At 41.1% G+C, this 13,668-nt stretch overlaps 1 protein-coding gene across 5 annotated transcripts in view; it reads left to right on the forward strand.

Moving 5' to 3' along the window:
- Positions 1–13,668, forward strand: part of birc6 (baculoviral IAP repeat containing 6) — a 145,201-nt gene that overhangs the window by 59,591 nt on the left and 71,942 nt on the right. For 2 of the 5 annotated variants that reach the window (XM_063491195.1, XM_063491199.1), the window contains 14 exons: positions 430–649; positions 4,845–4,981; positions 5,185–5,322; positions 6,203–6,330; positions 6,536–6,667; positions 6,921–7,136; positions 7,232–7,415; positions 8,067–8,270; positions 8,707–8,840; positions 10,170–10,323; positions 10,438–10,554; positions 10,661–10,821; positions 11,268–11,394; positions 11,499–11,609. In XM_063491195.1, the coding sequence (XP_063347265.1) occupies positions 430–649; positions 4,845–4,981; positions 5,185–5,322; positions 6,203–6,330; positions 6,536–6,667; positions 6,921–7,136; positions 7,232–7,415; positions 8,067–8,270; positions 8,707–8,840; positions 10,170–10,323; positions 10,438–10,554; positions 10,661–10,821; positions 11,268–11,394; positions 11,499–11,609 (2,163 nt within the window). The remainder of the gene's footprint in view (positions 1–429; positions 650–4,844; positions 4,982–5,184; positions 5,323–6,202; positions 6,331–6,535; positions 6,668–6,920; positions 7,137–7,231; positions 7,416–8,066; positions 8,271–8,706; positions 8,841–10,169; positions 10,324–10,437; positions 10,555–10,660; positions 10,822–11,267; positions 11,395–11,498; positions 11,610–13,668) is intronic. The other 3 variants (XM_063491198.2, XM_063491197.1, XM_063491196.1) reach the window with 3 other exon arrangements.

Here is a 13,668-nt window from a genome sequence, read left to right on the forward strand (position 1 = left end):
CTTGGAAGTTTAGGATTTTTTTTCGCTGTTCAATGAAGTTTTCTTCCCATGCACAACGGACGCTAATGTTTTTGTCACTTTTTATGGAATCAAACTCAAAATAAGGTCAGTACTTCCACGCTTTAAACGCTGCATGCTCATACTCTCTCCTGCACTCGTTATATTATCCATTGTTGATCTGCACACAGCTGTTGTCACGAACGTCACACTCGCTTATGTCACTGTCATGAGACATTCTCGCAAAAAACTCACGGTTTTAGTGACGCAGTAACGCAGCGTTCCTACAGGAAAGTAACGGTAATCTAATTACCGTTTTTGCAATAGTAATCCCTTACTTTACTCGTTACTTGAAAAGAGTAATCGGATTACGCATTACTGCCCATCTCTGGTTGTTACACACGATTGATTCATTTTTATGGGTATTTTCAGGCCATTCTGTCCCCTCGGTGCTCCAGAGCACATTCCATGCCAAGGCCTGTGAGGAGCTCTTCAAACATCTTTGCATCAGTGGGACGCCCAAGATCCGTCTTCATGCCGGCCTGCTGCTGGTGCAGCTTTGTGGAGGCGAGCGCTGGTGGGGCCAGTTCCTCTCAAATGTACTGCAGGAGCTCTATAACTCTGAACAGCTGCTCATCTTTCCCCAGGACAGGTAAAGAACTATCAGATTCCATATAGTCACAACATTTTAGATTAATGTGAAATTCAATAAATAATAATAAATAATGAAAAAAACTTAGGTAGGGGTTTTTAATGAAAAATAAAATAAAATCATTTTTCAGTCCCACAGGAAAATCTAATCATGAAATTACACATTGGTTTCTATCAAAATGTTGACTTCTAATGAACGGTTAAAAAAGAAAAAAAAGAAGAAAGAAAGGAAAGGAAAGGAAAAAAAACATAAACCAAATCAAAACCAACCTCTCCCACCATAGAGTTGTTTAACCCTCTGCAGCGTTTTCTAACTACAGTGCTATAGCAAGCATTCTCCGCTTGCAGAGCAAAAGAAAAAAGAAAAAAACACCCCTTCCCTATTGGTGTTAAAGTGTAGCATGTTGACCAATCAAAAAAGTATATGGCAACATGTGGTATTTGGTTGGCTAGGGTGGCACTCACAAAGGCAGAGCAGTGAATGAAGGATGGGGCTCTCACATGTACTCTACCCACATAAACTGTCTGGAACTGCTGGCAGTTCACCTGTCGCTAAAACATTTTCTGCCTTGGCATAGAGGTAATCATGTTTCATTGAGATCGGACAATTCCACAGTTGTGGCCTACATCAACAGACAGTGCCCCAAGTTACACACACTGGCACACAGACTGATGGTCTGGAGCAGTGTTCACCTGCTGTCTCTGAGAGCAACTCGCATGCCATGGGTCTTGAACTTTGGAGCAGATCTTCTCTCTAGGGGCAACTTACTGTGTGGAGACTGGAAGCTTCACCCGAGGTGGTGAAGCAGATCCGGCTGCGATTCGATCAGGTGACTGTGGACGTGGAGAATGCTCAGTGTCCCGTTTTTTTTTTTTTTTGTGTGTGTGTTTTGGGGTTTTTTTCCCCCCCTGCACGATTAGAAAGCTCCACTGGGGGTGGATCCTGTGGCTCACAAGTCTCCAAGAACCCACCTCTATACCCTCATTTCTCCAACTCTGGCCAGAGTGAGAGAGAATGGTCATGCTGTCATCCTGATAGTCCCACACTGCCCAGGGAAGCACTGGCTGGTGGAGATTTTTCAGCTGCTGCGCAGAGACCTCCTGTCTCTTGCACGGGGGGAAATATTCCGTCCCCACCTAGAGAGGCTAGCTCTATGTGAGTAGTTTAACCTGAACAAAGTGGAGCTTCCCCACAGTGTTATCGACGCTAGTCACTGTTCTAGAGCGTGGCGTGTGTTTGAAAACTGGTGCTTAGAATGACAGGCAATCCGTTTTTAGTGCTCTGTGGCGGTGATTTTATCATTTTTTCAGGCCCTGATTGATAAGGGTAAAGCCTTCTCCACCATCCCGTAATATGCCGTTTCCTCTGAAAGACTGAAAATTGAATGTGGGGTTCCTCAAGGGTCTGTTTTGGGACCAAAACTTTTTAATTTATATATAAATGATATTTGTGATGTGTCCAAAATGTTAAATTTCGTTTTGTTTGCAGATGATACAAATTTTTATTGTGCTGGGGATAAATTGAAAGAATTGGCTGAATTAATGGTTTCTGAAATGGAAAAACTAAAAAAATGGTTTGATGTAAACAAATTATCTTTGAACTTGACAAAAACGAAATTTATGATTTTTGGAAATCGGGTAAAAGAGGATGAAGTAATTCTGTCCATTGATGGAGTTCCAATTGAGAGAGTTACTGAACTCCGTTTTTTGGGGGTAGTATTGGATGATAAATTAAAATGGAAATCTCATATTGAATATGTTAGAAAAAAGATGGTTAAAAATATTTATATTTTGGGTAATGTCAGAGATATACTAGATTATAAGGCAATGCGTATTTTATATTTCTCACTAATTTTCCCCTATCTCAGTTATTGTGCTGAGGTGTGGGGGAATACATATGCGACTTATATACATCCTCTATACTTGTTACAGAAGAAAGTGGTACGAATGGTTCATAATGTTAAATATAGAGAATATACAAATAATCTGTTTATAAAATCGAAATTGTTGAAATTTGAAGACTTAGTGAAATTACAGACATTATTATTCTTGTGCAAGGCAAAAAATAATAATTTACCTCTTAAGTTACAAAGTTTGTTTGTATTGTGTTCAGGAAGTGGGGACAGTAGAAGGAAGTTTGACTTTAAGCATAAGTTTGCTAGAACCACACAAAGGCAAATGTGTCCAACAGTTAAAGGTATAAGAATATGGAATTCTCTTGAAGATAATCTCAAGAGCTGTACAAACATGCACCGTTTTAAAATGTGTTACATACTTAAAAGGATAAATCAATATGAAGAACATGAAAGTAATTAGGACTAAATGTGGAAGAAAACATTTTCATTGCCATTTAATGCTGTATATTGCTGATTATATTGATTTGTTGTTTAGTTTTGCATTGTTACATAAAGATACGTTAGAGGGTTTTCTGGGGGTTATTGGCGCCCTCGTGTAAAAATATTTGGATTGCAGATAGGGGGCAGGTGCTAATAAGAATTTATTCTTCTTCCTGCTCCTTTTCACCCATGGGTGCAGTGTTATGTTGATGGGAGGGGGGTTTTGTGTGTGGGAGGAGAGGCACTGTTGAACCATGTGTGAAATAAATAAAGAAATGAAATGAAATGAAATGAAGGATGCACGCCGTAAATTGCCTACATGTAGGCTACTGGCTCCATCATATTAGCTGCATTCTCTTGTTTCCCTTTTGAATCCCTGGAACAGGTTTGAGTTAACATTTCTGTCCTTGAAGACAACTCTATATGAAGGTCAACCTTGCCTTTATCCCAAAGGTTCTCGGCACATGTTCCTCTGTAGAACTGCTGGCCTTTTACCCACCGCCTTTCACCTCAGATTCCCACATATGGGAAATCCTGTGTATGAACAGCGCCTTTCCTATTGGATAGTAGGAGCAATTGCCCTGGCCTTCACTAGCAGGGGTCTTCAGCCTCCTGCCCCACTAGAGGTCTGGCAACCTCATGGGCTCTCTTTAAGGGAGTTTCTATCCAGGAGGTGTGTGCAGCTTCATGGTGGGCCTCACCTCACACATTTGCTAGGTTTTACAGGCTAGATGTAACGGCGCCTAACCTGGTGCATTCAGTCCTCTGTGTAGGTTCTTCCCAGGTGGGAGCTTCTCCCCTGTGAAGTGCTATTGGTGACAGTTGTCTTCTTAGCAGGCATGTCTGTCAATCTGGGAGTTAAGTTTTCCTCCCATAGTGAGACACGAAACAAATGCTATCAAAGAGAACTTCAGGTTATGTATATAACCCCGGTTCTCTTAAGTAGCATGAGTTAGTGTTTCACCAGACCACCCTCCTTCTATGGAAGCAAGGAAGAGGTGGACTTGCTTTGAATGACATCTGAGGCACTAGCCCCTCATGACATGGGCGTCACTTAGCCAGCCTGTAAAGATGTAAAGGTATTTGAGCTTCTGATGAGGTCACACAGGAGGCCTTCCCATAGTGAGACACTCACTGTACTATGCTACTCAGAGAACCGGGGTTATATACATAACCTTAGGGTTTGTTTTTTTGTTTCTGTTTGTTTGTTTGTTTAAAATAAACAAATCCACAAACTAGCTGATGTTTAGTTTTAACTTTTGCTCCTGAAGCACAAAGACTAACAATATCCACTAGGGAGTCGCACATGATGATGGGGACCAGTAAGAAGTTCACCATCAAATAATTTATACAAGCAATGAACAGTCTCACAAAGACTTGCATGCCTATGTGAACAAACAGAGAACACTCAAAACAATCAACATCAGGGCACAAACTGCAAAGAATATGGAATACACCAAACACTATCATGAAGCCATGCATATCCTGAACATCTAACTCTTCCAGCCATGTTATTATGCTTGTAGGTGTATTTTGTTTTTAAAGGGAATTGTGCTTAATTTTCATGTCATTTATTGTCACAGCTTGGATCATAGATGCTTGGCTTTCAGAGTTGCCTTTTCTCTGGTTACTATGCTGAGGCAAATCTAAAAACTGCAAAAGTATTTCACTGCAACACAGAAAAGTGCCCTCTCAGTCTTTTGGCTGCTTAGATTTGTCTACTCATACATGGAGGTGCAGAAGCACAAATTATGTAGCACGTCGTTTGGCTTGTTCTCCTGGAGATATCAAACTTAGCTTTCAGGTCTTGTGGATGCTGTGGATACTAACTGCAGTATGCTTAATCTGTATTCATGTTAGGGTATTCATGCTCCTGTCATGCATTGGCCAAAGGTCCCTAAGTAACAGCGGTGTGTTGGAAGGCCTTCTGAATCTCCTGGACAGCCTCCTGTCTCCACTGCAGCAGCCACAAGCTGCCGCTCAGCGCAGAACTGAAGGTAAAGCAACTGAGAATAGCGTCTTTGCAGCACCTGATATGTTAACTTGAGTTAGTAGAAGTTACAGATAGAGTTAAAGTCAGTGTTAATTTTTATGTAGTCAGATTTATTTATTTTTAAACAGACTGGTTTGTTCAAAAGTGGGATACAAGAGTGTGTTTGAAATGAAGTTGTTTGTTTGTTTTTTTGTAAAAATTAAACAGGTGTTTTGGATATTCCCATGATCAGCTGGGTAGTGATGTTGGTCTCCAGACTGTTGGACTATGTAGCAAGTATCGAAGATGAGGCCTCAGGAGGGAAGAAGCACCTGGGAGGGAAAGAGCGGGAAAGACCTGTAACAGGTAAAATACCTGCATTCTACTTTTCCCTGATATGTGTAAATGTTTTTTTTAATTTTCTTTTTCTTTTTTTAAATCTATAGGCACTGGAAATTGTGAAATTGAAACAAAACATAAACAGATGTTGATTGTCACTGACCAGTTGCTGATTGCAGTTTTGTTGTGTTTTTATGCTGTTAATTCTTTGATAGCTTTGAAAGGGTATCAATTACCAAACAGCAGAAGCTTAATAGTAATCTTTATGAATATCTACTCAGTGAGGAACTGAATAGATATAAATAGAATATAAAATATTGCACATATAAAAGGCTCAGACAACGCTTGCATGAAGTGGTTGGCAGAATATCAACATTTTTACTCACTACGCAATTAGACGACACAATGCAATTGCTTTTTTTTTTCCATTCTCCAATTTAGAAGTCTACAACTGCAAGAGAGCACAAAATTATGGTTAAACATTTAGCAATGACTGTTTACTAAGGTAATTCCTAAATATAGGTAGAAAGATGGTATCTGAATAACTAAAGAGAAAAGTCGTCAGGAGTTTTACTCTCTACTTAGTGGTTGGATTTTGTTGAAAAAAGTCTCAAATCCATAAATCTTTGATGCTTATGCTTCACATGGATGATGATTAACAAGATCTTGCTAACTCAGCTGCACATTAAATGACATGAATGCAGACATACATCTTTTACAAATGATTGGAAATGGTTACAATCAAACTGCACTGTATGCTAAAAATGTTTGTCGCAGCACATTTAAGTAGTCCTCAAACTCAGCTAAATCATTTGGAATTAAGCTGTTTGATTGTACGTCATACTCCTTAGTTGTTTGTCAGTCTTGTGTTACCTTCATTAATGTGCTGTATGTTTTTGTCCTGCAGGTATTCAGTGGAGTTTCATAAATAACAGCCTCCAGTCTCAGAACTCCAGCAGGTCAGCCAAAGGCAGCAGCAGCCTGGATCGCCTGTACTCACGCAAAATCCGTAAGCAGCTTGTCCATCACAAGCAGGTAAATGTGTCCCATTTCAAAAGCAGCACACCTTCATATTTGTTTTTCTCCATTTTTAAGTGGTCAATTAAAACTTGATTTGAAATTTGCGTTTGTTAGAACCAGGTTAGGGATTGTTTCCTATATTGGAATGCATCCAACAAGTAGATATTTCTGGAGTGATACTTTTACAGTACATAAACTTATTGTGGCCTTTTCATTGCAGCAGCTAAATCTATTGAAAGCAAAACAGAAGGCTCTGGTGGAGCAGATCGAGAAGGAGAAGATCCAGAGCAACAAAGGCTCCTCCTACAAACTGTTGGTGGAACAAGCCAAGCTGAAACAAGCTACATCCAAGGTGAGCAGCTCACCACACACTCAAAAAGATTAGGCTGTGAAGGAGGGCTGCAACTAAATCTGCCATTTCTTCTTTGATTAGTTGATTAGTCAGTGATTATTTCAGTAGCTTGCTATGGGCAAACCTCCTGTTCTCCTGTTCCAGTACATACTCCACCTGTGAATATCACCCTTTTGTCTCATCCCAATTCTGTGCATCACGTTTGGGAGATTAATTTTCAGTACTACAACTTGTTAATTTTTTCCTTTTTCAGCACTTTAAAGACCTGATCCGTCTGCGGCGGACAGCTGAATGGCCCCGTTCCACATTGGATACAGAGTCCACAACAGCCAAAGAAGCCCCAGAAGTAGAACCTCTGCCCTTCACTTTATCTCATGAACGCTGTATCTCTGTGGTGCAGAAGCTGGCCCTCTTTCTCCTCTCCATGGATTTCACCTGCCATGCTGATCTGCTGCTCTTTGTCTGCAAAGTATTTATCTAACACTGGGAGTTAATTTAACACTGGGAATATATATACACGAATTTGACAGTCTAAAACTACAAATATTTCTCTTATTCGTTTAGGTCCTGGCTAGGATAGCCAACGCCACAAGGCCCACAATCCACTTGTGCGAAGTGGTGTCTGAGCAGCAGCTAGAACGCCTGCTTCTCTTGCTTGTGGGAACGGATTTTAACCGGGGGGACATCTCCTGGGGAGGCGCCTGGGCACAATATTCCCTCACGTGCATGCTACAGGACATCCTGGCTGGTGTGTTTTCAGTTTAGCGTTACATTTGTTTGAATCTGATTAAAACGCACTGTTTGTGAGGCGAGTGGGTGACATATTAAGTCTTGTGTGATCCAGTAAGCTGAACATTTAGTTTGACACATTGTTGTTGCTGGAGTTTCAATTTGGTTTTAGAGGAAAATATTGTACGAATTCTTTTTTTTTTTTTTTTTTTTTAATGTCTTTGAAAGTTGGGGAATTATATTTGTATGTTCTCACATTAGCTTGAGCAAAAAACGTGGTGTGCAGAATATATGTGAACTTTGGTGCATATATTTGTTTCAACAGGGTCCTTTCTTTTTTTGTCTCTAACTTTTTCCAACTGTAACCTTTTTTTACTTTAGTTTTGACATAGTACCATTTTCACAGAGCCACTGGTGTGGTTGTACAATGTTTACAGAGCACATTTCACAAGCTTTTATCAAAGCAATAATATAGAATATAATGAGGCACATTAAGCACATGGATTGTAAATTTTCTTATTGTTAGTGCAGTTAAGCTATTCATGACTAAATTGATGTAAAAATTAGACTTGTTATTCACATTTTCTGTTTCATGTTTGGTGTCCTTTAACAACTTTATCTTCATTAAGTCGGTGCATGTCTGGTGTACTTGAACATGTATTCTTCTCAGGTGAACTGCTGTCTCCAGGCTCTCTAGATGTCATGGATGAGGTGGTGGTGGGTGAGGAAGCCGGGACATCATCCTCCTCTGCGGGAGCAGATTCGGAGGACTCGCTGTCCCAGCCAGCACCCATCCCCCTGGTAGAGAGCATTGATGAGGCCCTTGTGCCTGATATCATCGCAGGTACTACCGGGACCTCCTCAGTATTCCAAAGTGCGTGGGTAGCCCTCTCTATCCCCCTCCCCCCACCCCCCCCACCCCACACACACACACACACACATACTTACACTGACTTGAGTGACATGTTTATTGCTTTTTCTCACAGTGTGTTGTTATTATTTGTAGCTATTATGAATTGGAGTGAGCAGTTCAGGTACATAGTTCCAGCCAGTGTTAGGCCTTTCATTTTTGCATAATTTCAGTGTGTATTTTATTTTTCCTTGTGCCAGTTTACCACACAGGGTGAGCAGGCAACCATATTCAGCAAGGCTAAATGCAGTGACCTAGCTAAAAAAACTACTCCCATACAAGACTACAGTTTTAGCTGGATTGGGGTTAAAATTGTCCACAGATGTGAGAGATTTTCTTGCTTGTATGTTTTTGTAATGTGCGTGCTTGGCAATATTAAAGCTGTTTTCACTATCCAAAGGTGCTCCACCTCTGTCATCTTTGGAAAAAGATAAAGACATAGACTTTGACTTGCTACAAGACCTGATGGATGTTGATATTGATCCTTTAGATATTGATTTGGAAAAAGATCCACTTGCTGCCAAAGTGTTTAAGGTATGTGCATGATAACAAGCTACTTTAATTCTTTCTGTCATGTCTCTACTGGAAATTAATGCAGTGACACTCACTAAGGTTGGACGATTGGACGAATTTATTGGCCATCGATGATAGGCTGAGCCTTTCACAGATCGTTTTTACAAGAGCTATTTATTTATTTATTTGCCCATGAGTAAGTTTGTTAGTAATGTTGGTTGAAGCAAAGAGAAACAGTAAACAGAAAAACTAATAGCGCCGTTTTCACGGCACCCTCTTCCAGCTGCGAGCAAATGCAGTGATTCATTTACTCAAACTCATACCAGAAAGAAAGACAGGCAGTAGCCTATGTTCAGAAAAAAACAAAAACATTTTATTTAAATAAAAAACCCACAGTGGTGGGAAGGGAAACAAAGAGAAGTAGAAAGGCTTTTTCTACTCTAACCGTGTTTACAGGCTGTTTCAGCGTTTATCTGTGTTTCACACTCGACCAAACAACAAATACAAAATTAAACAAAAAGTAAGTTAAAAATCAAAATGTCTCTTCCAGCGAACATTAAAAAAACCTTTGATGTAGTGTTAAGTCTTTTGTGCGATTTGGTACATGTCAAATAAATAAATAAATAAATCCAAAAAGTAGCTATATTAATACTGAAACAAACAAGAAAAGAAAGTAAAATATTCCCTCCAAACAAAACTTATAAACACGCAAATCAGTCCGTGCATGATTACATTGCTCCGCCCATCAAAAAGTCACCTGCACCAATATATCGCCTTTCGTCATTTATTGGACTGACGAATGTCGGTTGGAAAAATTTTATATCCATATCACCCAACCTTAACACTCAGTGACTAGTACTTGCCAACTGTGTAGCTGAACATCAAAAAACATATTAGAGCAATTAATTTATTAACCTGTCCATGTAAGAGACAAGTGTCCAATAATTACATGTGATTTGGCACAACTTTTAAAATAATTGTGTGTTTACAGAAGTTGTTCTTTAGTGTTTGTTGTTAAACCTGAAATAAAGGACTTTTTTTCTCTTGCTTAAATTCACAGTTAAGATATAAACTAATGTTGCTGTAAGATCAAACAACCTGTAAAGAGTAACAAGCTATGTTTGTTAGCTAAGTGATCTAAAGCATCACAAAAAATGAACTCATTGCAAATGATGTTTTCAAAGTAATTCTTCTGCTTTCATTTGACTACTTTGAATTTGATGTAATTATTAAGGTTATGTTTGCTGTGGAAAACTAAAATAGATTTAAAAGCAAATGTAGAAATGAATTCTGACTGCAGACAGTTGATGTCCTTACATTTACCATCCCCTTTCTCATGTTCATCTTTAGCCCATCAGCAGCACGTGGTATGACTACTGGGGTGCTGACTATGGCACATATGGATACAACCCATACATTGGGGGGGTTGGTATCCCAGTGTCCAAACCTCCAGTTGTTGCTGAAAAGCCAGGGTCGCAGGGTCTGTCAGTGTCCGTGTCACAGGGTGAGGAGAGGCCTAATTTTATCTTTTAGGGGTTTTTTTTCTCCAATATGGACCTGAATACATTTTCTGCATTCTTTCCATGCCACTTTTTGAGCTTCTGCCTCTGTTTCACAGCACTGGATGCCCGACTAGAAGTGGGCCTGGAGCAGCAGGCTGAGCTGATGCTCAAAATGATGGCAACTCTACAAGCGGACTCCATTCTACAAGCACTCACTTCCAGTTCATCCACAGGTAAATGAAGTAACAGTTTAAAAGTGAAGTGAAGCACACATTCTTTCCAGTGTTCCTGTGTTGGACTTGTGCTGATGGTCTGATACTGATTTTCTGTTGTGACTAGTGAGCCAGTCTTCCAATGGGACTGATGACTCCCTGCTCAGAGCTCTCCATAGTGGAGGCTCTCCCCCAAACAGCAGCCTGATAGTCCAGCCCTCATCCATCCCAATTCTGAGTGCCTGCTTCAACAAGCTCTTCTCCATGCTGCTGGTCCACCATGTACAGGTCAGAACAGCCACTAACTGGAATCGCAGTTTAAGATGCTTCGATTCAGATGCTTAGTACTCAGGAGTACAAAGTCATTGACCCACAAGATCAATTACTCTTATCTGCTGTTTAGTCCAATGCTCTACTTTAACTTCTTTTAGAGAAAATTTGAAGTACAATATCTAACTTGTAACTTAAAAAAAGATTAAACAAACCTCTTTTTTCCCTTCTGAAACATGTCTGCACTTGAACAACCACACTGTACTGTGCTGTGTTTATTAAACCTTGTAATTGAACATCTGGAATGTACTGACAGAAAAGTGATTTTATTGGTTGGACTCTTCTGAAAGGGCTAATTTTTTAAATATAAGTGGTGACCACTGCAGAATTTTGTATGTATGACTTCACTAAAGATGAGTAAGGGAACACCCACAGACACTAAATGTTATTTTCTCCACTCTCAGCTGGAATCCCTGCTGCAGCTCTGGCTAACGCTCAGTCTGAACACTTGTTCTGGGGGCAGTGAGGAGAGCGGGTCTGACATCTTTCTGTTCAATGCCAGCCGAGTGCCCACCATCCCGCTCAACCAAGGTTAGGGCTTGTCTACTCCTGCTCTCTAATTTGGAGCTGTATGGAGTTTACATATGGTTACATTGCTTTATATTGTTCTTTTTTGTGTTTGTGTCTGTGTTCAGCATCCATCAGCAGTTTCCTAACTGTGCTGGCTTGGTACCCCAACACTTCCCTGAGAACATGGTGTCTGGTTCTGCACTCTCTCACTCTGATGACTAATATGCCAGCTTGCGGTCAGTACTCGGCTCTTCACTGGTTTGTTTACCAGTGGATTTTCTTTTCACATTATTTTCAAATGGCTTTGTATCATTGAGAAAGTTGTTTAATAATGGATTGCATTTATATAGCGCTTTTCTAGGCACCCAAAGCGCTTTGCAATTCCACTATTCATTCACTGTCACATTCACACACTGGTGCAGGCAGACCACAGTTGTAGCCATATCGCGCCATCGGCCCCTCTGGCCAACACCAGTAGGCGGTAGGGTAAAGTGTCTTGCCCAAGGACACAACAACCAGGACAGAGAGAGCTGGTGGATCGAACCAGCAACCTTCCGGTTACAGATGAGCTTCCCAACCACCTGAACCACGGTCGCCCCCGTTTAAGCATTCTTGTATGTTTCTGTTTTCATGTTTATGAAAAAATAAAAAAAATCCAAACTAATCTACCTTTTTATAGTGCACCCGCGTTTCTTTTCAGTCATTTCACTCGTTCATCACATATCAACCCCACACATGTCCTGGCTTAAGACAACTCTGTTAACACCTTCAAGGCAGGTGACCTGTAATGACATATGTGCGACCCTCTTGGACATCTACAGTCCTATCACAGTCATTCCTCAGTTTGTACACTCTTCATCACGGTAACAACACCTCTGCTGAGTCGGGCTAGCTAGCTACAGTTAGTTAGCTCTGTTGTCTACCAACTTTAAGGTAGCCTTCGTTGTTGTTAGCCATCACTGCCCGGTTGGAATGTGGGCCCCTTCAGCAGCACTAATGTTGAAGGTTTCCTGAGCATTGTTTCTTGCTTTGCGTTTTGATATGAGTATCAAATCCAAGCAAGCAAAGCAAAAATGTTGTGTTCACCCATATCCTCAGGTGTGTGGTTTCACTTTGCGTGATAAGGTGTGCCCTGTTTGCCTGGGGATTGTCCACACTAGGGTGGATTGGCTGAGCCCATAGCTTGTGACTTTTGCCGCCATGTCCCACATTTGGTTCTGAAAAGATGGGTGACGTTTGTGGATAAACTGCTGGGAAAGATGGCTATAACATGGATTGACCCTCTCCTCTCCAAATTTAGGGAACATGCTTCATCTGAGTCAGATGATATCAGATTAAGCAATTGATGCCGGTCGATGCCCCGGCAATTAGATGACCACATGACGTATGTTGATGAGTTTCCCAAGTGAGAGACGAACTGTGCAAGAGCACTGGCCAACCTCAGTCTAAGTTAACCACTCAGCAGGATGACATGCTGGGCATCGGCCTGGCTATGCATGGTATGTCAGAGGATGAGCTGTACCAGCCATGACAACATGTTTCCTGTTTTCTGCATCCACCTCAGAAAGTGGAATGATTCACAGGCGTTTTCCCTCAGAGCCAACAATGGTCAAAAGCTGCCTACCCATATTCCCAGATTTTAATGACACGGTTAGCTCAAGCAACTGTCTACCTGTGTCACTGTGTCCTGCTATAGACAGTATGTGGAGCTGAATGGTGTGGAAGTGGCTGGCTTAGTCAGTCCACCTCCTGCCGAGCCATTCCTGGTGGCTTAATAGTCCCACAACCGTTGGGGCCGTCCACTGTGAATGACTGGTTAGTCCAATAATCTCACAGTTGACATTCAAACTCCAACTTAAATTGTCACCTTCCTTTGCACCACCACCGAAAAGCCAACCCTCCAAACTTCTACTCCCCCATTCCTGCCTGCGCGTAGCCATCCCCCCCCCCCGACACTTGCGCAGTAGGTTACATACATCTTAACATGATCATTGTTGAACCATTGCATTGTAGGTGGCTTACAACAACGGCTATCAGCCACCTGCAATGGAGTCTTGCTATCCCTTGTCGTTTTTTTTTTTTATTTAACACCTTGGCTCATGTGTTGACTCACATGATCAAAAGTGGGTCAGTGACCCTCAGGACTATGTCAAAGGGTAACAGCTCACTAGGGATTAAATACCTGTGCCTCTCCATCATTTGAATAAGACATGAAATGTCTTCATAAACCTAAAAAAGTCCAGCTGACTCCCCCCCCCCCCCCCCCCCCCCAATTCGTCTAGATTACCATAACCT

This window comes from Pelmatolapia mariae, linkage group LG13 (assembly GCF_036321145.2).
Source record: "Pelmatolapia mariae isolate MD_Pm_ZW linkage group LG13, Pm_UMD_F_2, whole genome shotgun sequence".
Lineage (NCBI taxonomy): Eukaryota > Metazoa > Chordata > Actinopteri > Cichliformes > Cichlidae > Pelmatolapia > Pelmatolapia mariae.